At 44.7% G+C, this 25428-nt stretch overlaps 1 protein-coding gene and 1 long non-coding RNA gene across 2 annotated transcripts; both read right to left on the bottom strand.

Annotated features, from left to right (window-relative positions):
- Nucleotides 1-3466: 3466 nt before the first annotated feature.
- LOC144583399 (uncharacterized) lies at nt 3467-7088 on the bottom strand. Its single transcript, XR_013537156.1, has 2 exons — nt 6977-7088; nt 3467-5533 (listed from the first exon to the last, which is right to left on the bottom strand). It is a non-coding gene; the product is annotated as an uncharacterized LOC144583399 (long non-coding RNA).
- A 290-nt stretch (nt 7089-7378) lies between these two features.
- Nucleotides 7379-24123, bottom strand: LOC110081806 (serine/threonine-protein kinase NLK2). Its single transcript, XM_020798836.3, has 11 exons — nt 22390-24123; nt 21942-22071; nt 21594-21649; nt 20416-20522; nt 18501-18586; nt 15732-15941; nt 13997-14098; nt 13805-13891; nt 12254-12452; nt 9863-9956; nt 7379-9711 (listed from the first exon to the last, which is right to left on the bottom strand). Exons 1-11 carry the CDS (start codon nt 22629-22631, stop codon nt 9663-9665), a joined length of 1362 nt encoding a protein of 453 aa, XP_020654495.2. The 5' UTR covers nt 22632-24123; the 3' UTR covers nt 7379-9662.
- Between the last annotated feature and the right edge of the window lie 1305 nt (nt 24124-25428).

Here is a 25428-nt window from a genome sequence, read left to right as displayed (position 1 = left end):
CATAGTTACAGCCCTGCTTTAAATGTAGTGAAAATAGAGAGCTTGGGAGAGGTGGAGGCTCGGGATTCAGGCTATTGAAGGTCTTTATTCCAAGGATTTGTTTATATACACCACCACCCCTTATTGAGTCAGCTTGGCTGCAGGATTTAGGTAGTTTATTTAATTTATTTATTTAAACTACTTTTAACCTACCTTTCTCCTTTAAAAGGACCCAAGGTGGCTTACAACCATTAAAAGACAGTATTTAAGCTAATAGCAGTCAGTATACAATAGTAAAAAGATCGGTGAATACGATATGAAAAAACATAAGCAGCACCAAAACACAGCCAATGCAGTAAAGTAGTGTACAGGTACTACCAACCATGTTTAAAACCCCACTCAGCAGCCATTCACTCAGGGAAAGCTTGCCAGAAGAGAAAGATTTTCGCCTGCTTGTGGAAAGAGAGTAAAGATGGGGCCAGACGGGCCTCCTGTGGAAGGGAGTGCCAAAGCCTGGGAGCAGCCACAGAGAAGGACCTCTCGCGTGTCCCCACCAAACGCACCTGTGCAGGTGGCGGGACTGAGAGGAAGGCTTCTCTTGATGATCAACACTTGAGCAGGAGCCGTGTTGCAGTTGGTGGGACTTCCATGGATGGAGGTGGTGGAGGACATGTTCCAGGATGTATTTCCAGTCAATAACACAAGCCTCTCATGCACCTCCCAAGGCTAGATTTAGGATTTACATATGTGGAGGGGGGAATGCTCCTTCCCAGGTAAGAGTCAGCCAGTGTTCTCGTTTAACTAGGGAGGAGTGGTGGGGGCTTGGTTAAACAACTTAAGAGGGCAACATCTGTCTCTTCTGCCCAGGTGAACCACATCCTGCTCTGGACACACTCAATTTCTCTTGATTTTAGAGACTTTGCTGCTGCTGTTGTTGCATGCTATGAAGCCAGAATTGACTTAAAGTGATCTTACCGGGGCTTTCAAAGTGAGATATTTAAGGAGTGGTTTTAGCAGTTCTACTCCCCCCGTGACTTTCCATGGCTGAACGGGGATTTGAACCCTGTTCTCCTGAGTAAGTCCATCACGCTATCCAATACATCCCACTTGAAATCTGAGGAGCTGGTTAGTACCTAGATGGGAGGCTCCCAGGTGTCTCCAGGTTGTTGTTGTTTGGTCGTTTAGTCGTGTCTGATTCTTCAGGAACCCTACAGACCAGAGCACGCCAGGCCCTCCTGTCTTCCACTGCCTCCCAGAGTTGGGTCAAATTCATGTTGATTGCTTCGATGACACTGTCCAACCATCTTATTCACTGTCATCCCCTTCTCCTCTTGCCCTCACATTTTCCCAAGATCAGGGTCTTTTCCAGGGAGTCTTCTCTTCTCATGAGATGACAAAAGTACTGGAGCCTCAGCTTCAGGATCTGTCCTTCCAGTGAGCACTCAGGGTTGATTTCCTTCAGAATGAATAGGGTTGTTCTCCTTGCAGTCCAGGGGACTCTCAAAAGTCTCCTCCAGCACCACAATTCAAAAGTATCAATTCTTCGGCGGTCAGCCTTCTTTATGGTCCAACTCTCACTTCCATACATCACTACAGGAAAAACCATAGCTTTGACTATGCGGACCTTTGTCGGCAAGATGATGTCTCTGCTTTTTAAGATGCTGTCTAGGTTTGTCATCACTTTCCTCCCTAGGCGTCTTTTAATTTCGTGGCTGCTGTCTCCATCTGCAGTGATCATGGAGCCCAAGAAAGTAAAATCTGTCACTGTCTCCATATCTTCCCCTTCTATTTGCCATGAGGTGATGGGACCAATGGCCATGATCTTAGTTTTTTTGATGTTGAGCTTCAGACCATTTTTTGCACTCTCCTCTTTCACTCTCATTAAGAGGTTCTTTAATTCCTCCTCACTTTCTGCCATCAGAGTGGTATCATCTGCATATCTGAGGTTGGCTTGGGAGTCTCCAGGTACACCTAGGAAATAACACAACCTAAAAACCTAGACAGCTGCTCCTGCTCTATGTTGACAATATTGGGCTTGGTGGATCAATGTTCCGAGTCACTGCCAGGCAGCACTCTGTGTCTCTATGTGTCAAGGATCCAAAGCTTGAAATTTTACTTTCCAATGAGAATTTCTTAATCTAACACGTTGCAAAGCCCATTCAGACCAGCCATGTGTGACAATGTGTACTAGAATTTTAAATAACGAGTTCTTACTTTTGCTTTCTTTCTACTTAAAAAAAATTATAGGGTTGATGAAAATGGAATAATACTTGAAAAATTCCACTGAAAACCTCTAAAAATGTCCTTAAATGTGATTAGGAAATGTTGTATCCTTAAAAGGGTCCATTATGATGTTTTTGAAATGCATCTTAATTGCTGCATTACTAACTCCACACCCACTGTTGTTCTTCACAGATAATTACATTATCTTTAATTTGTTACTTCTGCAGCTGTTGTCAAAACATATGGCAGCTGGAATGAACCTTAGGGCTAAAATCCACGGCTCCAGCTCAGAACCAATGTTGGTGGCTTCAATATCCTTTCTCTCTCATGTTCAAGAGCATTTTCCAGTCAGGGGAGCTGACCAGGCATATGCAAGATTACAGATGCTTATTTGATTTATATTTAAAAAATAATATATTTTTCTGCAACAAAATGGTGTTTACTCCTGAATCAGTATGTTTGCTGTGAGGGCAGGACAAAGAAACTCCAGTCAATAACACAACCCTCCCATGCACCTTCCTAAAGTTTAGATCAGCCATTCTCAGCCTTTTATTTTATTTTTATTTTTTGCCACAGCCATAAACTCAATATGAAAGAAATATATGCCGAATCAGGATTATATAAGCCACTTAATGAACCTTATAACGTGGTGTGTGAAGAACTGTTTCTAGTCTGTGACCACCTTCAAATGTGTCAGCCCCCCCCCCCGAGGGATATAGCCCCCATTGAGAAAGGCTGGTCTAGATTAAAGGGATTTAAATTCTATAATTTAAGAGAATTTAAAATACAAAACAATTTCTTTTCTAAATTCCAAGGTCAGCAAGCCTTTCGTTGTTCTTGCTCAAACACGTCAAAAGTGTAGGAGTAGTTGTAAGACATGTAATGCCAATGAGGGAGAGAAATGTTAAATTGTGTTTCGAAACAGATATCATTTATACCCATATAAAGAGAGCTTGCCTGAAAACCGCTAAATCCATCAGGCCCTAGCTACAACAGTGTGTGATATATTATGATTTTGGAAGAATCTATATAGCCTTGGAAGGTGCTTCATTAGAAGACATTAAGAAACCAAGGAGACACTCAGGAGAGGAGGGAGGGGACAAAGATTGAGATTAGGAAGGTTTTCTTTCCCCAGATCTCAACATCAGGGTCTCATCCTGGCCTCTAAATGCTGGCAGCTTCAACATCTTGCTCTCCTCAGGAGCCAGGAATGTTCCATCCTTCAGAGCCTCTTTGACACTCAAACAGAAAGTTAAAAATCACATTTTCTGGAAGCAGGACTTTATTTCCTTATTTATTACAGAAAACAATTTGTTTCTCTCGTAACACAAGATTTTTTTTATCACTTGGCCACATGAAAGCCATTCGATGAGAGGAATAAAACATAAAACACAGCAATAAATATTTTTAAAGCTTCATCAACATATCAAATAGAAGACACAGATTATTCGAAGATTAAAAAGTTGTCTAATTGATAAGAGTGGCCATGTTCATCTGCAGTAAGTTGCAATGAAAACAACAAAGATATCAACCACTTGGCTTCCGACTGTGTGGAAGGGCCACATAGCTCTTTTGCTGTTCTGTTTTAAACACAGATTTTGTGGCCTGTTGTAGCCCACCAGGTTTCACTTTATGTAAGCTGCTATGAACTGTGGCCCACATCTTCAGACGAGGTAGAATTGCAGTCTCTGAGGATTGTATTAATTACAATTTATGAGCCCACAAGGTCCCATGGCACTCTATTGTTTTTGCAGTGTCACGCTGGCCGGAGTTCTTATGATGCCTCAAAAGATGTTGGTGGGAATGCTGGATGCTCTGGATTATGGAGAGGGAGCTCTGCACATAGAATATCCCTTCCCAGATGATAGGAAGCTTTTCTGCTGTTGCAATCATGCAGCATTGGACGATCAGCTAAGAAGCTACACAAAGATGGCCTAGTAAATTGAAATTCTCTCCCAATGGGAGGGAGAAAACAAAGATACACGTACATGTGTACATCCTGGCTGCTGTGACTTGGCAGGCCTTAGGAAGTAGTATTACCTCTGCCAGGGATTTCCAGAGTTTTGAAGTTACTTTCCAAGACTACAACTCCCAGAATCCCCCAGCCCTCATGCTGCCAAAGTGATTTCGGAGTTAATACTCCCTGAAGGTAACTTTTCTAAACACTGCATATTTCACCCCAGATAAATTACAAAGGTTTTCAGTTGATGCCACCAGGGTAAGGACCCGGAAGAGCATTCCACAGTCAAGCCACCACAACACAACGTCTTCTTTCCCTAGTCTGGAAATTCAGCAGAATCTTCAAGGTTAATCTTAATGTTTTGACAGAGGACAAGATGGTTCGTTTGGGCTCATAAGTGCCGGCCTCCTCCACCCAAAGGTCAAAATGATACATGGAAGAAAACATAATAAAATTATTTTCAAAAAGGATGTGTGATACGGAAAAACATGTTTAAAGAAAGCTGGGATGTATCTCATTTCTGTTTTTTACTGACTTTTTTTTACACGCCTCCTTCTCCAAATCAACTGTTCCTTGACATAAAATATCACTTTAATTCTAAAATTCTCGTTTTTGATGCCTTTCATATCAGTTTTTGAACGTTTGCACGAGCTACCATTCTGGATTTTGTTCATGTTTCATTCCCCACATCTTCCTGCATTCCTTCTGTTCCTCCATTGGGCAAACACTGTAAAGGGCAAATTTTTGTATCTCGCACACAACAATAAGATTTGACCTTTCTTGGATTCAGGAAACAGCAGCGGTGGTGCCAGGTCTTAAGTAGTCACAGTGTATGCTAAATATGCCGGCGGAAGAAACCCTCGAGCTCCTGAAGGGTTACTCTTGGCTGGACCCCCCAAATGTGTTCATCTTCATCCCACAAAGGAGAACAACTGCATGGACTAGGTGTCTCCCTCTGGAGGTCCTCAGTGGAATCACATGTAATTGATTGGGCTGATTGGTCATGCAGAAACCAATTATTAGAGCGCTGGATCCACAGGGGGACAGTTTCTGATGGCCTCAAAAAGACATCCGGCTCTTTGTGCCTTTGGGTTGGCTCAATCCACAGAGCCCCACCCTGCCTCCAGACGGATTTCACCCCTCTTCTCTCCGGGGACAGAGACCCACGAAAAACTAGTTCACAGAGGATGGCAGAAATGACTATGAATACACCTGCAATGATGGCAAGTATGATCATGATGAGCAAGCAGTTGCTGCAGTCACTGAGTGGAGAGTCCACCGTGGGGGGAGGCATCACGGCACCCGCAGCAAGCACCAATGTGGCAAACGGATCAGGAGGGCTAGACGAGTGCAGCCGGAACAAAGTTTCACCTGGAGCAAAAATTGTTTTGTCAGATGGACTGTGCAAAAATGGGAGACTAGATATTTGTTCTTTTCCAGATAGAAGTGTGGAGATTCAGAACAAGCAACGGAAAAACCATCAATGGTTGCATTGGCATATATTTGCATAATTTATATTTAAGCTTGTCGCAGGGTAGAGCAAGGAATGACAAGCATTCCAAAGCTGAACACTGTTTTCAAAGTTTTGCTTACTCTTACTCTCGTATTTTGATATTGCTCCACATGCTGCCCCTAACCGCTTTCCATTAGGTCTTTTTTTAAAAAAAAAACTTGAAAACTGATTTTTTAAAAAGGATTCTAATTTCACATCCAAGGCTGCCATATACATCAGTGGTTCTTAACCTTTATTACTCGGATGCTTTTGAACTGCAACTCCCAGAAACCCCAGCCAGCACAGTTGGTGGTGAAGGCTTCTGGGAGTTGCAGTCCAAAACTCCTGAGTAAGCCAAGGTTAAGAACCAGTGATCTACATCACCCTTGTGCAACCTAGCACCCTCTAAATGTGCTAGGATGCCAACTGTTCATGGCTCAGAATGATGGGATCTGTAGTTCCACAGATCTGGAAGGTGCCAAGTTGGGCTAAGGCTGTTCTGTGCACTCCTGCAGAACTAGGGTATTGAAGGGGCTCTTAGGGAAACCTGACCCAACCTGGTGATCTCCAGAGACATTAGACTACAGAAATCCCAACTTCCTAGAGCCTGAGGAATTGAGAGTGCATATAGCAGACTGGTTAAAATGTTGGCTCGCATGAACCAAGAGACCTAGCTTTAAGTCCTCTCCGGCCACAAGGCCCACAGGCCAGGTCACGGATTAAAAAAAATAATTATAAAAAGCAGGCTATACAGTAGGCCTCTTTGTTTTTCTTTCTTTCTGAGGTGAATGCTTTTCCTGATTTAATGCAAACCCACCAGGGAAAACCCATTATCTACAGGAACGGCAAGGAAATAATCCTAGCTGAACCCTTGGAGAGCCCCTCCCAGCTGGAGATGACAATAGTGGGCTAAGGCGAACCAGTCATCTGACTCAATATTCACTTCTCGTTACTGTTCTTAAGCTTTTGGGTAACCACCATACTGCCTGGAAAATGCCTGTTCTTGTCCAATTTCTGAAGCTAAGCTGAGTTAGGCATGGTAAATCCTTAGGTATGGCCCCACCAAGAAAGATCAAAGATCTTCAGACAAGGCTAAGAAGGAATCCAGCCTGAAACCCTGGAATGTTGCTTGCCGGTCGAAGTTAACCATAAAGTATCAGCAAAAAAGATCGGTGGCCTGACCCAGTATCAGCTAGCTTCCTAGCTTCATCTCATCAGTAGCAGGGATATTAGACGGAAGAGAAGCCTGCCAACTGGGTCCCATTTAGCAAATTCCCCCAGTGGAGAAAGAGACTGGGCAGGAAAGGGTGAATATAACTCACCTCAAATCTCTCAAGGCTGGTTTCTTTGCAGCAATGCAGGCAGCACTGCTTTAGGGGAGCTCCGGGACAAAAGCAAAGTTTAGTCTCGTCTTTGACAACAGTAGAAATAAGGAAGTGGTGGCGATAGGGGCCTGTTCACATCACTTCCTGAGCATGTCGTCTGAGGCTGACAGCCCACAGAAGGGCACTTCCGAACCTCATCCATACACACACCATCAGTGTGAAGCAGATGCAGCCTCAGTAGCCCCCCACCAACAAATAAACAAACAAACAAAAGAGAGAGAGAGAGAGAGAGAGAGAGAGAGAGAGAGAGAGGACCTGGAAGTCTTACGTTGCTAGAAAACACGTCTCCCGTTCCTCAGGAAAAGGTTCTCTCCCAACCCAAAATAAACTTCACAGGAGAAAAATACACAGCATAAATTTAATTCAGGTACCATGGAGCACGATTAAATTAGGGAGGGAAAAATTATTACAGCCAAGACAGTTCAAGTTTTCAGGGTTGGGTCCTCCCCGACTCCCTTTTCAGGGGGAAGAGAAGAATACATACACACAGACACATAAGCTCTCAGAATTTTAACGAGTACAGAAAAACTGCTGTGATCATAAATTAATAATGGAAACCGGCAAAACAAATTAAAACAGGAGCATTTTTTTTTAAAAAAAGCGCACCAAACGTAACACCAGGAAAATAAGCAAACAAATTAATACACAAAACGTAAAAAAAGAAAAAACCACTAGGAGAAAAGAGGTAGATTTTTTAAAAAGGGGTATGAAAATAGTGAAGGAATATATTTAATGAGGAAGCTGCTAGGAAGAATGGAAAGGGTCATGCTATCTGGCTACAGAAGAGGCAGGAATGGACTCTTATGGGAAGATGGAGGCCTAACTTATATGACACCCTAAGCAATTCTTTTTAAAAAGCTGTCTTAGGAGATGGCAAATTAGAGCAGAAAACAGCAAAGGAGCTGGGAGAGGCATTATCTACCCAAGGTGATTTTCCCCTTGCAGTCTCGGGGGGGGGGAGGGAGAGACCACCCCTGAGGATAGTGCCATCTGGAGCACGAAAACAGTGGGGCAACAGAGTGCCAGGCATCCAACCACAGACCATTCAAAATCCCCCCCCTCTCAAAATGGCCTTCTCCCCCCCCCCCTCCAATTGGAAGCACACAAAGCTTCTTTTGGCTCTCATTCTCTCTCACACCTATAAGGAGTGGAGAGGACTCCATGTGGTCCGGCGTTTGGCCAGGGATGAAGTGGCATCGGAGCTCACCAGGTTGAAGTTCCAGAACTTTCCGAGTAGCAGAGATGATAATTTTATCTCGCCCCTGCTCAGGCTTGCCTGTTCTACCTCAGTTTTGCGGCAACCCTCACAGTAGCTCGGTGAAAAAAAGTGTTTCCCAGGAACTGTTGTTCCTGATGCAAACTATCTGAGACTTGGTTGGGTTTTGCGTGAGCAATTAAGAGCTGTTAACTTTACAGAAGACCTGCTCCTTGTACAGACCAATCCAGCTACATTTATTTCTAGACTCTCCTTAAGCAGGGGAGGCTGGCTAAGAGGACTGTCATAAGGAGCACTGGCGATTCCAAATGTACGCCACTGCCTACTATCCTCTTTAGCACTATCCAGCATAGTCAGTGTTAAAGGATTATAGAAGGTGTGCTCCAAAAACATCTAGAGGACAACAGTTGCCTAACCCTGGTGTAAAAGTATTGAAGCTATATTCATTTTTTTTTGGGGGGGGGGGGAAATCTATGGCAAAGCAGAAGAACCTCTGACCTAAAGATGTAAAATTCCGAAAATTTCCCATTTCCTCCAGAAAAAAACACCCCTATTTTCTCTATTTTTTTTTCCCGAAAAAAAGGACAGTTTTGGAAATTTTACATCAGTACTCTGACCCTCTAATTATTCTATGCTACAACTCACATAATCTTTACCTGTGGCCATGTTGGGTGGCTACGACAGGAACTGTATACCAGACATTTTGAAGTTCAAAGCCCTCTCTGCAAATCTAGGTTAAGCAAAAAAAGATACCACTGTTGAAGTAATGGAGATACATAGCCATGTAATAAAGAGAACACAAACAGATCCTAAGGCTTCAGGGATGAGGAAGGATATGGAAAGGGTGGAAGATTATAAGATTTAGAGGAGACACGGCCCAGGTATATTCAGGAAAGCAAACATATTCACTCCAGCATCGCCACCCCTTCGGAACTGACACAATGCAGCCTCACTCACAAAACTGTGTGAGGGACAGGTAACTTGGTGAGGAAAGGGGAAAATATAGGTGTCAGGGAACAGTGCAGATTTATGGGCAAGGACGAAGGTTGCACAAAGAGACCTACAACCTAAAGGGGTTTCCAGTGCAGAATAGTAAAAGGTGGACAGAAAAAAGACATCCATCAATGCAAAACAGAAACAAACCAAAACTGAAACATCCCTTACCAACAGCCCGATCACAAATAATATTAATAATAAAAAAGACAGTCATTTCCCCCCCCCACCCCATGTCCATGAGTCAAAATATTCAAGAGTGCAGGATTAAGAAGAGTGGCTCTTTCTTCTTCTTCTTCTCTTCGTCTCTCCCTTTTGATCTCTCCCAAGCAAGAAAATCGGCTGATTCTGCTTTCTTCTCATTCCATCTTCCTTTCTCCTTAACTTTACTTCCACCTCTTTCAACAAACACCTTCATCTCTCTTCCTTTTTGGACACTTTGGAAGAGTGCCATGCTGTGGAACTGCCAAGAAAAAGGGGAGGGGAAAAAAAGAGAGGTGTTTTTCTTTCTTGAAAACAACAACTACATCTTCCTCATGGATAGGACCATAAGCACTCTTAGCTTCTCAGCCGTCCCAGCTATGTAACAAAGGCAAAACGCCTCCTACACTCACCGGATGAAGGTTTTGAAGGCAGCTGACTGGGGATTGATGCAGAGTGGGACCCGTTTCCCCCGCTGCTGGTCCAAAATGAACCTGTGCACCAGTTCTGAAAAAGAAGGCTTCTTTTGAATTCCTCTGTGTTTTTTTTTTCTGGTAACACTGCATTCTTTCCCCCATTTTGTCTACCTGCCAAGCCCCAATCACCTCCATTTTGTTCACCTGGGCTCTCCTCATCTTGTTTTGTTCCTCCATCTTATTTCTGTTTTAATTTCTCTTTTATCATGCTTTGAAATGAGTTGCTTTGGACGTTCTTACATCTAGCAGTTAAGGCTTTTCATCTCCTCCACTGCTCTTTCCCCACCTCTATGCCCGCTGTACGCTGATGGGTTTCAACATATCTGAATCCAGCTCTATTCTAACTGTCAAGGCCAGGCGACATTTTACTTGCTGAGACACAGGAAAAATGGCCACTGTCTTCTCAGTCCATGTAAAGAAGCTGGCTGGACAGATAGTTCCATCTTGCTTGTAAAGGCAACAAGACAGCATCTTCTGCCATATTTAAGGCCGCATGCTATGTTACGGGTTCAGTGGTTTAGGTCTCTGGGTGGAGCCAAAGGCTGGAAGTTCGATTCCCCACTCTGCCTCCAGCAAGTAGAGCCACCTTGTGTGGCACAGTCCTAGGATGTCTCCCAGAAAAAGGGAATGGTCAACCACTTCTGAATACAGTGGTGCCTCGCCTAATGAGCGCACCGTTTAACGACGAATCCGCATAGCGACGCATTTTTTGCGATCGCTAATGTGATTGCATTGCGATGTTTTAATAGGCTAAACATCGCATTGCGATGATCGGTAAGCGTTTCGCTTACTGATCTTCGCATTGCGATGTTTAGAAAACAGCTGATTGGTGGTTCCAAAATGGCCGCTGGATCAACAAAATGGCCGCCTGCAGCATTTTTGCGCCGATTCCTCACTTACCGAGGTGGCGAAAATGGCGGCCCTATGGAGAATTCCTGCTTAGTGGTGAGTTTTTCCCCAAAAGGAATGCATTAAATGGAGTTTAATGCATTCCTATGGGTTCCCCCCCCCGCATAGCGACGAATCTGGATAGCGACGTTAATCCTGGAACGGATTAACGTCGCTATGCGGGGCACCACTGTACTCATGACCTGGAAAACTCTGGAAAGGGTTATAGTAAGTCAGAACTGACTTTACAGCACATTATTATTATCAGTATTGCTGATGATATGGAATAACACAGCTCTGTCCTCCAACACAGGTATTCAAGAGGAACAGCCAGAAAGCTTCCATTACCATGCTCCCCCTCAGCACCTGCCATCTAAGGCAGTTGCCTCATTTTGTCTAACTGTAGGGCCAGCCTTAGTCTTATGCTATTAGTATGCTTTTATTGCCTCTGCTGTTAATTGTTTTAGTTATTGTGTTGTCTTGATTTAATTGCTGTTTTGGTTGCTGTTTGCTGATCGTTCGCTGCCTTACGAGTATGATATTCAGGCATGGAACATCAAATTTCCAAATATATAAAGCACAAGAGATGTAGGCTAAGGTTTACAAGCACGTAAGTCTGTTGGGATTAATCATTCTCAGAGCAGGACTACTGAAATCAATGGAACATTACTCAACAAAGTATGACTGAATCTGGATCTAACCCATGGTCACCAACGATACTCCCTTTTAAGCATTCTGAACTGGATTCTTGGCTGAATATCCAGTAGCATGGAAGCAGTGGTTTTGTTGCGTGGTGGCTTAAACTTAAGTCTGTGGATTGCTGTTTGCCTTTGGACTTCTTTTTAACCTACTCATTTTTCATGTGTTTGCTTTTATGCATGATGCTTTTTATTTTATTATTATCAATCATATCCCACAAGTGCAGGACACATCATAATAGGCTCAAACTACAGGAAGCCAAATTTCGGTTGAATATCAGGAAAAACTTCTTAACTGTTAGAGCAGTATGACAATGGAACCAATGACCTTGGAAGGTGGTGAGCACTACAACACTGGAGGCATTTAAGAAAAAAATTAGACAACCCTCTGCCAGATTTGCTTTGACCTGGACTTCTGCATACAGCAGGGGGTTGGACGCGATGGCCTTATAGGCCCCTTCCAGCTCAAGTATTCTATGATGATGTAACTGTGTACATTATCACCACACACACACACTTTGGGAGCATAGTGTAAGAGGATAACCTGATGTTCTCCACATTTTTGAACCACAGGTCCCATAATCTCTGGTTTCAGGACTTGTTGGCTAGAGTTAATAGGAGTTGCATTTGAAGAACGTCTGAACAGCGCCAGGTGGCCTACCCTCAGAGCAGATGCTGAGCTGGCAAATGGATAAATCAAGAGCAGGTAAGGAGCAAGGCCAGCTGGGACAAGACTAACTACCTTTGACCTGCCAGACCGAGGTGAGGTTCTTCTCGTAAGAGCCATCAAACTTGGGATCAGCCCGGGGCTCAAAGTCACTCGTGTAGACGCGGCCTGAGGAGACGGAAAAGCAGCAGGTGCACATACAGGTGTGGTAACGCAGCCGCCCCTCATCCAGGTAGGGGTGAGAGAGAGCATCCCTGGCAGAGATCCTCTTGGCCTGCAGGTGGAAAATAGCAAGACTCAGCATTGCGGGTGGCAAGAAAGTGGCTCCCCAAATTGGCAGATCTATTCGGAGTAGGTGAATCTTATCATCAATGGGACCTGGCCTACAATCTTATGCGTAGTGTATTTCTTTGGAAGTAAGCCTGCTGAACTCAATGGGACTAGCTAGGGCTTACCAGCCTTATGAATAAGCACACAGAAGTTATTAGCCTAAACGTTTCAAAAACTAGACAGCTAAGAGGATAGTAGTTGCTAAGCTCTCAGTGAAAGACAGGAAGCTTTGCCTTTCACGGTCAATGAAACTCCTGGGCATTTCAAAGAGAAATGCTGGTTTATTCCCTCATCAGACACAGTGGATTAATTAAGTCTGCATGTGTTTGCATGTATGGATGGGAGAGAATTCTGTTTCTGTTCTTTTCTTTTTTTCAAAAAAGAATTTACCAAAATATTTACAAAATATTCTTGCATTCCTGCATATGATTAAAGCAGTATTTCTGGAGGGAAGCAAAGCAATTAATCCTGTTTTTAGATGCACTGCATTAGGGTTCAGATGCCGCCTTAGAAGATGTAGTTATCAACCTCCTCATTCCCAACCTGGTGTTTTCCTCACCAGTGAAAGCCGCAGTTCCTATAAAAAGCCACACTGGTTGGACAGGGAGAAGGAGGAGGAGGAAAACCGTAATCCAGTCCATCTGAATGGCACCAGGGCTTTAGAAGGTGGAACTAAATTCATACTAAAGAAACCAACAATGGGTTTTGGAAGGCAAAAGGAGGTACCAGTGTTCACAAAGTGAGAAATAAAGTGAGGATCTTGGTGACTAACAGAACAAAGGCTGTACTAAGACTTTGTGCCTCACACAATTTGGTAGAATAAACCCAAGTCCGTTCTAGCCATTGCGGTAGAGGCTGCACTGTTTCCAAAATGGTTGGTTGGTTGGCCTGCCTTGTCTTTCAGTGGGGAAGGAAGAGCAGCCAATATTCTATTACACCTTTTCTCAGGGGAAAAGTCTTGCCACCGTAGCAACACAGAGTCGATCCGTGTGCCTGAATGTGGCCGCTGTGCCAAGGGGCGTGGTCTTTCTCCGGGAAGGTCACTGCTTCTGCAACCGCAGTGCTTGAATCCATGGTGTAAATCCAAATTATGACACGGGCAGGAACTCCTGCTCAGTGGACGCTCAACATGGTACCATCCTCTGCACTGATTTCATTAGTTTTATGACCTGCCTTTTCTCCAGAATCGTTAGGGTCGGGTTCGTGCTTATTCACCGCTTCTCCCCCTTTCTATCTTTGCAACTACCCAGGTAGATTAAAAAGAAGATCTTCCTTGCCACAACGGGGACAACTCACCGGGTCAAAGACCAACATCCTGCAGAGCAAATGGACGGCCTCGTGTGTGGCTTCTCCTGAGAGCATGTACAGGACGGACAAGGACGGCTGAAAAATGACAGGAGCAATGAAGAATGAGGGTGGTGCCACCCTCTCTCTCCTTCCCACCAGCCAACACAGATTCAGCCTCTCGCCACCAGCAGCTGTACTCACTGGCTTGTGATTGCCACGCAGGATGTGGGCACGGGCCCCTTCGCAGGCCGAATGGAGGGCGGCAACAGGAGGCGTCCCCAAGAGATCTGTGATCAGGTCCAGCTGCAAGCCAGAGGCCAGTTCGAAGCAACCACCCAAACAAGGAAGCAAGGATATAGGAAACAACGTTTACTTTCTGTTCCAGGCTTTCCCCAGCCAGGCACCCCTCAAGGCGCGTTGAACAATTGCCCCCACCCTGCCTGGGGCTGGTGGGGGTTCTGTCACAACACATCTGGAGGAAACCCAGTGGAGATCTACACCAACTTCTCCCCCAGGGATTCAAGGCCTGTTCTCAGCCCACTTTGCAAAAAGCATTCAAAGCACCATCTGCACAACTGAAGGTTAAGCTGCAGCTTACAGACAGCACATCGTGGGAACCTGAAATGACATTACGTGTTCCAAAGGTGGGGTTCTGGCACAGCTTCATTTCAGAGCAATCCTACTTACAAATGCAGCCCATGTGTACCTCCCGGTGACCAATCACAAAACAAAGTAAGGTAATCTGCAAGCTACGGGAAGTACGAAAAGCTCCTATAACTCTAACACAGTAACATATCGTGTGACTCCAAGAAACTGACCCTTTTAAAATTTACCTTTCTCCCATCACAGGCCCCCTATGCTACTACTCTTTCTTGGATTTGGGGGCAAGGTGAACTTGTTTGGCTCCCGTTTCCCCAGGAAGGTGGCTTGTTTTATGGGGTGGCATCTGGACATTTTTATGTTGATTTGAAACTCATCCAAGTTCCTCCATAAAGAAGAAGGAAGATGAGTTCCAGTGACAATGTGTAGTGGGAATTATCTCTATTTTCAGATAGCAAAATGGATTCAGTCCTATCCATCACAACAGATGTGGGTGCCAACTTCCTAAATCTTGCCTGTGAGACAATGACTTTCAGACAGCATCATCTACTGACTGTAAGGAAGAAATACAGTGGTGCCCCGCTGGACGCTTACCCCGCTAAATGACAAAATAACTTGACAATGACTTTTTGCGATCGCAATTGCGATCACAAAATGATGTTTCCTATGGGGGATTTTCGCTTTACGTTGATTAGGTCCTTGCTTCTCGAACCGTTTGTTCGCAAAACGATGATTTTTCCGGCTCCGCAAAATGGCTTCCCTTCGCAAAATGACTGTTTTCCAGATAGAAGCTTCGCAAAACACCTATTTTAAACAGCTGATTGGCAGTTCTCTATAGGTGATCTTCGCTGGACTATGAGGTATTTCCCCATTGGAATGCATTAACCGGTTTTCAATGTATTTTAATGGGGTTTTTTCGCATGACGATTTTTCTGTACAGCGATTTTAACGGAATGGATTATCGTCGTCATGTGGGGCACCACTGTACAATATATTATGCCCTCCCACCAAACAGAAGTAACTAAATTGGAAAGCCTTTAATGGTCGCAACCAATAAACCACCTCAGTAATAATCTCACTGGTCAACACTCGCATGTTCACACCATTTAGGGTCTCCCTGGGGTAGTCAACACTGTTAGAAGCTTATCATGTGATGTCAATTCCATGTCATTAAGGAAAATAAAAACTATTTTCAACATGCAAATCACTACAAAGTGGACTGCTCTTGAGTGCCAACTGGTGGGCATTTTATAGCATTACAAGCATTACAAAAATTATTTGCTCTTCCGTTCACCCGCCCCCTTTCCCCTTGTGCTGGTTTTCCCACTACAGATACCTGCTGGATGGGACTCTGGGCCTGGAAGAGGATACGCCTGCCAAGGAGTTCAGCAAAAATGCAGCCCACAGACCAAATATCAATTGGACGCCCATAGTGCCTGGTACCCATCAGGATCTCCGGGGCCCGGTAATATTGGGTTACCACCTCTTGAGTCATGTGCTGTGACTCATCTGGTTCTTCCACCCGGGCCAAGCCAAAGTCACAGATCTGAAGGAGAAAGACAAGAGATGGGTATCAGCAAAGACAAAAGTTAAGAGAGAGGTGGCCCAAAATGTGTCACTGTGTGCTGTTCGTCACCGGGATGAAAAAAAAATACCCTTGATAGTACAGTGATGCCCCACATAGCGACGTTAATCCGTTCCGGATTAATCGTCGCTATGAGGAAACATCGCTAAACGGAGTGGAAAAAGCCACAGGGATGCATTAAACTTCGTTTAATGCGTTCCTATGGGGCCCAAACTCACCGTTCAGCAAAGTTCCTCCATAGCGCCGCCATTGTCGTGCCCTCGGTAAGCGAGGGCAGGGCGCGAAAATGGTTGCGGCAGCCATTTTGGGCACTCAGCGGCCATTTTGGAACCGCCGATCAGCTGTTTTAGAAACATCGCAATGCTAAGATAGGTAAGCGAAACGCTTACCGATCATCGCAATGCGATGTTTTACCCATTAAAACATTGCAATGCGATCGCATTAGCAATCTAAAAAAATAGATCGCTATGTGGATTCGTTGTTAAACAGTGTGCTCGTTATGCGAGGCCCCACTGTACATGTTATCCTGGTGGGTGGTCCTGGGAGGCTTAGCTGCCAGAGGAAGCAGCATGTTTTAACCTTCCTCTTCATGATATCAGCTCTTGTGTGTGTGTGTGCGTGGGGGGGGGAGTGTTGTGTTTTTTTTAAGAGGAACATTTCCTCTTGTGTGTGTAAGTCCCTCCTTTTAATTCCTGCATTATATGCTGTGTACTTCCCTCTTGGATACACAGCTTGACATAGCAGTGTGGAAGACTGAGTGTGTCAGGGAAGCCAAGAGCGATGCTCTCAGGAGGCTAGACTCCATCAGGAGAAGCCCAGAGGATTCTCTAGATTTTAACTCTTTGCCTGTTGACTCATTTTGTTCTACATGCTGGATCTTGCAACAAACTGAAATGCCTTCCAACTGAAGAAAGTGTCAGGCAAAGGCTACCCCTATGCCTTAGACCAGGGGTCCCCAAGCTTTTTCACCCTGCGGACTGGCTGGGGAAGGTGGGGCACCCCCGCACTTGTATGCATGCGCGAGCGCTCATTTGCGCATACAACAGTGCTGCACTCGTGCGGGTGTGCATGCTTGTGTGCATGTGCAAACAGTGGCGTGATACTTGCATAGGTGCACTGGAGCATGTACACATGCGCAAATCAGCTGTGCAGGTTGAGAGCATGCGGGGGGAGGTCTGTCTCCGTGGCCGTCTGGCTCAGGCCATGGACCGGCACCAGGCTGTGGACTGGGAGTTGGGGACCTCTGCCTTAGACCTTGGAGAAGTTACTTTTCTGTTTTGGGAGTTGTTACTTGAAAAAAGCTCTACTTCATCTCAATGGCCACAAATGGATGAGCAACAGGTTCCTATAACATTATCTTCCTTAGGAGAAAGGCAGAGTAAAAATATTTTAAATAAATAAATAATATAATTACACAGTAAGACTGCAGTATCTGTGGCAGATCAGTTTTAAGCACACACGCCTTGCGGAAGCCAGAAAGTGTGGATATAGGAACCCAACATATATAGCAGTCTCTGGTTCCCTCTAGTGGCCAGTTCTGGTAATATAGTTTGGAAAAATTATTTCTGGGCTTCTAATTCAATATTTTCCAGCAGGGGAATAAGTGAAACTGCAGGTACTGAGGTCCTATGGTAGTCTTACTGTATAGAACAGAGTAACTGTCATCACAAAAATAATATTTCAACCATTACTTTACAGTCATTATGGCCTTTGCCTTCATGAAAACCCTATGATGCAGGTTTATTACACATCCTGTAAGTGGAGAACAATAATGACAATGGAGACAAAACCAAGTGACTCACTGAAGAGCACCCAGTGATTCTACTGCAGAGGCAGACTCTGTCTTACGAATCGTGCTACAAATTATCAGTCACATCAACAGAAAACCAACGGGAAAGGGGGTACACAGCGCAAAGAATTTAACTGCCATACCCAGGTGGCCTTTCTGAAGTAGGCATGACTAGAAATGTATAAAATATTCCAAATACATCTGGGCAATAGGCTTGTATATACAGGCATGTCAATTCCAGCTTCTTAAAAGTTATCCACCCCTTTTCCTAATGATCTTTAACCAAAAAAACTGCCTCCTTTACAGCGGCCGTACAACAGCGGCTCTGAAGTAGTGTCTTCCCTAAGCTATCCACCATGACTCCAAAGCTTTGCCCCCCCCCCAAGATTTCTAATCAAAAGAGCCAGGGAGCAGAAACCTCAGGCTGATCCTTTCTATATGGCTGTGCCTCCTTACCCACAAAACCATCACATAGTGGTTTGCCAGTTTATACAAATTTTAATCCAATCACAGAAGTACTGAGATGCTTAAGGACTAGTCACTGGCAGTAAGAGCTTTAAGGTAAGAGGTGCTGATATTGGTTGCGGTTCCGCCACCCAAATGTGGTCCCCAGGCACTTCTCTGAAAGCAGCTTTGGCCCTTCGGCTGAAGGAGGATTCCCCACCCTTGACAGTCATTAGTGGTAACAGAGAAAATTATACCTAGGGCATCTGCCTAGGAAAGCAAGTTACCTTGAGAACACAGTTACTGTTCACCAGCAGGTTCCCAGGTTTGATATCCCGGTGAAGAACACCAGCGGAGTGCAAATATTTCAGCCCTGGTGAAGACAAGCGGGGGGGGGGGGCAGGAGGGAAAGATACATCAATTATCCTAGGCTGTTACTGAAGCAAACGGCTGGAACAAAGTCCCACGGCCATCACTGTAATTGATTAGGCTGGCACAAATTAATCAGGCAGTTTATAAGCACTTAAACAAACTTGTAGATGACCAGCAGATAACTGAAAGAGGTAGCTACGCTCCTGAAATATACAGGATCTGAAATCTGAGGAACTATTATTTTTTTGTATTATTTTAGCCACATGCCAATGTAATAGATGAGAATGAATAGCCATGCAATGAATAGCCATGCAATTAATGATCTAAAATGTCTTTTATCAGGGTGCAACTCTACCAGAAGCATGTCAGAGTAGCCAAAATAAAACAGAGGTAGGTGTGGACAGATGACCAAAGAGAGAGGGGGAGGGGAGAGAAGGAGAGAGTGGGGGGGGAGAAAGAGAGTGCTGTGGTAGAAAAAGTTTGAGAAAGCGAGCAAGAGACCATGGTGGAACATGGAACAAACCCAGAAGAGAAGCTAAAAGAAGGAGAGGAGAAAGTATAAGAAGATGGAGGCGAGAAACATTTCATGAATTTGAATTTCAGGGACAGACTGACTTGTGAAGTTCAATTCTGATGATATTCATTCAATTTGTATCCCACTCCCATTAGTATCACAGCATTACTCTGGGCAGAGTACCCTACCCCACATCTGTCTTCTGTGGAAGTCAATCAGACCTTCACATGCACTGGCTGAAATCCTGTTGCTTAGCTTAGTAAGTTGCAGTAAAGTAGGCCCTTCTGCATCAGTGGAACTTATGAAGGAGATGACTCACCAAATCCCTACTAGTTGAACGGGTCTATCCTAGTCTCATTTACTACACTAAGCAACAAGATTTTAGCCACTGTGTGAAGATCTGACACAGAGCCTGCACTTACAAAGCTTCTAGAACTAGGACTCCTGTTAAGACTTCTAATCACAGAAGCAATGGAAGGACGCTCAGCTGAATGGGCTCACAAGCTCTGTATCAGACCCAAAGCCTTTCCCATTTTCAGGCCTGAGTGCACCATTAGGGCTACAGAGTTATAAATTGTAGAACATCTGACCCTGCTTTGCAAAGGAAACTAAGAATATAACTGATCGACGGCTATCTGTCATGAATGACGTTCCAGCGATGGAAGCCTCACCTCCCATCTTGGACCCATAACTGGACTTCCCAAGCCATGTTTGCTCTAACATTAACCAAATCTTCCCTTCTGTATTAAGTGTATTAGATATAGTCTTATCCTCTGGGGGAGCAGGTAACTCTGCCCTCTTCCTTGGGATAACTCTTCACCTAATAAAAAAGGGCCCTCACATTTTCTTCAGTCTTCATTCTACCAGGCTAAGCCTACCTAGTTCCTTCACCCTTTCCACACAGGATTTGTCTTCTATACCCTTGACCACATGTCTCTGTTCCAACTCCCTGTCTTAAACTGTAACACCCTGAACCAAATATGGGACTCTGGGCGTGTCATGCTAATAGGGAATAAATTGGACCTATGACTTCTCGTAACACTGAAACTTCAGTTCTATTAATGTGTTCTAGGATCTCATCGGTCATTTTTTTCGGCAGCCGCATCTTCCTCAGTTGTGTATCATTTGTGGACTGACAACATTCCCAGTTCCAATAATTTTCTGAAGCAGTGTTGTGAAGACGTCTTATACCTGAGCGTTGACTCTATTTTTCATTGTTTTTGGCTTAAATACAAAACAAACCTAAGTAGAGAATGATGGACAAGAGACCCGTTCCCCTACAAGGAAAGGTGCCAGCATTTTAACGTCACACTTACCCCTGAGGATCTGATAAAGAAAAACCTTGATGTGGTCAGCGCTTAGTGGTTGAGGAGACACAATGACTTTGTGAAGGTCACTTTGCATCAACTCAGTGATGACGTAACTGATGAACATCGTCAAGGAGGGTGAAGGGAGACTGACCGGGTATCTGAGGGCCCAACCCTTCCCGTCAAAGGCAGAAAAGAAAAGTCGGTTCTCCACTGTTTAGTAATTGAACCAACTGCTTCTAGCAAAATTAAGAGGCAGAAGTACAGAATGTGTGAAACCACAGACAAGTCAACATTAAAGGAATAAGAAACAGATTGAACATGTGACTGAAAGAGCAATGAAGAACAGGAAGAAAAATTGAACAATGAAAATTGTACGCTTAAGAGAAGTGGGACAAACAAATAGAGAAGCCAACACTGATTGAGAGGAACAGGCTAAATTGGAAAAATGAGAATCAGAATAAAAACTACATTTTAATTGCGAATAAGCAAAAAAGCAGTATACTCTTCCCAATCCAGCATCCTCCAGATATGCTAGACTACAATTCTCATTGTCCCCACCTGGCACAACCATCATAATGTAACACAATGGTGGTTGTAGGTTTTTTCGGTCTGTTTGGCTGTGTTCTGGAGATCAAACAGCTCAAGAAACCTACAACCACCATTGGATCGTGGCCGTGAAAGATTACGAAAATACAAAATCTATCACATCTGGAAGATGCTAGATGTCAGAAGGCTGCCCTATATTTTAATAATAAAAGACACAAATGCAAAAGAATTATAGAAAGGGCATTTATATGGAATGAAAAGGGGAAAATTATATGCAGAAAAAGAGGCTGAGTAATCAATAAAGAGAGGGTGGGAGCGATAGATCATATAATAAAATGAGTTGAGATAACAGCAAGAAAAATGCCTAAACTGTGAGAAAAATGACATGAGAAAACAAAATGCCCAGAAAGTTTGACAGCAACTGTAAAGGAAGGAGAAGAAACACACATAAGAGACCATAAAGGGAAACGTAAAAAATAAATACACAACTAATAGAAGGGGTGAGAAAACCTAAACAAATACAACTTCAGAAAAATAAACAAGCATTAAGAAAACGGAGCAAACAAGCAAAGAGGCAACATGGAACAGGTAAGAACAGGAGAATAATTACACTAGCCTATATATGGGAAGAAGGATACATCTCCTCAAAGCAGTCGATTTGTGGAGGCTGGAGAATGTCCAAGGCTGAGAGAACCTAAAAGGAGGAAGGAGGAGAAGCATTTGAAATATAAAGACGTGGCGTGCCACACTGTGTTGGCGACAGAACACACCTGTCCCCACCGAGAGAATAGCCCAATAGAAAGAGAGCTTGAAAAAAGTTACTTTGGGAATTATACCTCCCAGAGCTGACTGAGGATTTTGGGAGATGTCTGAAAGAGTAATTTTTCCCTGCTCTGAGAGGCGATTCAGATCTAAGAGGATTGTGATCAGAAAATATGGTGCAGAGCTGGCCTTCTCAAGCCTACAGCCAGCCTTGTATTACTCACATTGTCATGCTTGAAGTAACACAGCATCCTCAACTCTCTGAAAACCCGTTTGCAAGAGACCAAGTTCTGGAAAACGTTGGGCATCTTTTTGAGTGCAACTCGTGACCCATCACGGGGATCTGTCACCGACCTGCGGGGGGAAAAACATGATGCCTTTCAAACTACAGTACAATCCACTGTCCAGCTGATTTTCTTATACCCCCTTCTCTGGCTAGCTCGATGGTTTATAGGTATCTGGCTGCAGAACCAGAGGTTGGAAGTTCGATTCTCCACTGTGCCTTTGGTGAGTAGAGCCAGGTTTCAATGCATTCCAATGGGGAAATGCTTTTCGCTAGACGATTTCGCTAAACAGCGATTTCAGTGGAACGGATTATCATTGTCTAGCAAGGCACCACTATATTCCTTTTATCGTTCTCAACCCTGCAAAACAGAATGTTGCTCCACTCACCATACCACACCAAAAGCACCATAACCGATGGGCCGATCTGGTTCCGGTTCCACCATCACCGCACTGCCGGGTGCCGTCTGCTGCTGCTGAGGGGAGGCTATTTGTACCCCATTATTGCAATAATACTTCTGTCCCCCACCTAGTCCGGCTGCTAACGGGGGTTGTATTAACCCCGTCAGTGCCCCAAAAACATTGCTACAAAGCTGAGCTTGCAGGGGATGGTTGGGGTCCTGAAAAGCCATTGGACAAAGTAGGGTGTGTGTGAGAGAGAAGGAGAGAGAGAAGGAACAATTTCGGATTCTAGGGTAGTTGCTTAGATTTTGCACAGAATCAAAAAAAGTGTAATGATGATTTCAAGGCGTCCTTTCAGCATGAAAGAACTGTGGGGATCTTTGTGGGCATCCAGGAGTGGATTCTTGAGGACAAGTATAAAAGACTGAAGAAATATCTGCAAATTTGAGTGTTCAGAGGTTCATGGGATCCCACAATCTCTCATCAGGGAGTGTTGCTAACAGTGCTACAGCCTCAGCACCAGAATTTACCTTATGTTCTAATGTTTGAGGAGGTATCCTGAGATCCTTTTCAATATAGAAGGCCCTATAGAGTTGCCGCTAATGGGCAGTGGAGGTATCTCAGATCTGGGGCACGGTGGGAGATAGTTTCATAGGTCTCAGATGTCTACATTAGGTATTCTTTAGTTGAAATTATGATGATTCTATCTATGGAATCCTTAGTTTAGCTAAAACACTTCTTTCAGATTTGGGAAGACACCAGGTACTATTTCATGGTAAGTTTAGGGGCTTTCTCCAGAGTATCATCCTAAATTTAGCATCCTCAAGGTTTTTTTTAAAAGGAAAATTCAGAAGAAATCTAATAAATTGGGGGAGGGAGGAAGGTTGAGGTATCTAAACAAAAAGTGAAAAGATCAGATAGGATCACTTATTAATCGGGGAAGATTATTGTTGTCTTTTCAACGAGGTACCTCTGGGATTAGGATTTTTAAGAGGTATCTAATAGAAAGTAGATGAGCACTCCGATTTTCTCTCACTGTGCAACTCGAATTTAGGCCATGTATTATTATCCTTTTGCAAGCTCATACAAATCGTGGGGTCTTACCTGAGTTGAAGGGAAAGTTCAGCCTCTTCTTTGATAAAGAAATGATAATTTCTGGGAGCCTTGTGCACATATATCGTTAAATAAGAGCAGCAATGGTGAGAGGACCAAATTCAAATTCAGGGGGTTCTCTGGGAATCAAGCAAATGGGAATCGATTTTGGAAGGGCACTTCAGAATACTGGGATCTATTGCCTTTCTAGTAAGATAAAATTAGATGGAAATAAGAGGGGGTTTGCAAAATAAATTATTGGTCGGCGTAAGCGAGCAGATCTCTCAGGAAGTGATGAGAATTTCAAATCAAGGCTGAAGAAATGGGGAAACTTTCAAGTATATCGTGGGAGTTCTCCACAGTTTTGAAAGGGTGGCGTGAATGAGATCTGCAAGATGAAGGAAGGGCTGCTCTGTCTGGGGTTGGAGTGAGGGGGGGATCACTTTTGGGAAGTTACTCCAGAAGACAGGGAAAGGGCCAGGCCTCCCCTTGGAATGATGCAGGTTTTAGGAAAGCCAAGGTCCCCTAATGGGAATGAAGTTCAGATGGAGGGTAAAAGAAGATGATGATTGGGGGTGGGGGTGGTTATCCCGTGAATAATGGAGGAGATGAAGCCTTCCTACAAAAACAGCAAGGTAAATCTCGGGGGGGGGGGGCCTCCAGAGATAATGAAATATTTCCAGTGGTGCATGCACCAGTCCCCAAACCCACGGGGAAAGGCCACCCTACCGACACGGGAGCCCCTCTCCATTGGCGGGGGGGAAGGTGGGGGTGCCCATCGCGCGGAAGGGGGTCCCTCCCCCCCACCTGCCCCCCCAGGGGGGTCTTCGCAAGGTTTCAGCAAGGCATGGGGGATCGGGGCGGGGGGGCGCTGCTGCAGCCGGTAACAAAAAAAGGGGGTCCCCCCCGGGGAAGAAGGAAAGGGGGGGTAATCAGAGCCCCCTCCCCCCCCCCCCGGCAGAATCCCCCTCCTCCCAAAAGAAGGGCAAACCCCCGAGCGAGGAGCGCGGCGGCGGCGGCGGCAGAAGCGGCGTCTGGGCGGGTGGGCGCCCGCCTGGCAAGGGTCTTTGTTAGAGGCGCTGCGGATCCATCTTTCCGGGCAGGAGGGAGGAAGGTGGGCCGGCAGGAAGGAGAAAGCCGCGGCCCAGAGCAAGCGAGGCTGAGCCGGAGCCGGAGGACCCCATCTACCGGCCGCCGGGAGAGAGGCAGACGAGGACGCGTCCAGGGGAGGGGGAAGAGGGAGAGGGGAGAGGGAGGGAAGATGGTGGTCCCCTCCTGGCGCCAAGTCTGTGTGGGTTTATTTGCAGGGGGATAAAAAAAGAGAGAGAGAGAGAGAGAGAGAGAGAGAGAGAAGGAAGGAGGGAAGAAAGGGGGATAGAGAAGGATAGGCTCCAGGTCAGATAATTGAGAAACAGGAAAGGGGAGAGCACACAACACTGGGAAACGTGGCAACAGATTATTTTGTATTATTTTATTGTTTTATTATATTGGAAGCCGCTTAGAGTGGTCTTATAGGCCAGATGGGCGGGGTATAAATAAATAAATAAATAAATAAATAAATAAATAAATAAATAAATACAACATTATAGGAAGGCTACAACATTATAGGAAGCTGTGGTCTTGGAAGAGGTAGCCGTTGTTAGTCTGTGCAAGCCTATCAGCCAAAATCCAAAGGAACACAACAAAAAGGCAAAAACCAAAGAAGAAGGAGAAGCTAGTTATATTTATTTGTTTAATTTCCATCTCGTTCGTCCTCCAAGGAGTTTAGGCCTGTGTGTGTGTTTCTTCCTGCTCCCCTTTGTTTCTGCACAATAATGTCAGCTATGGAAGTCAGCCCATCTAGGAGAAGGAAAACTCCAATTTCAAACCTCCACTGCCTTGTGGCTGTATCCATTCATGGAAAAGGCTTCAGGAGTTAATCTCAAGGCAAAATCC

The sequence above is a fragment of the Pogona vitticeps genome, chromosome 6 (assembly GCF_051106095.1).
Source record: "Pogona vitticeps strain Pit_001003342236 chromosome 6, PviZW2.1, whole genome shotgun sequence".
Classification (NCBI taxonomy): Eukaryota; Metazoa; Chordata; class Lepidosauria; order Squamata; family Agamidae; genus Pogona; species Pogona vitticeps.
The sequence above is the reverse complement of the archived record's forward strand: the minus strand, read 5'-3'. Positions and strand labels throughout refer to the sequence as shown.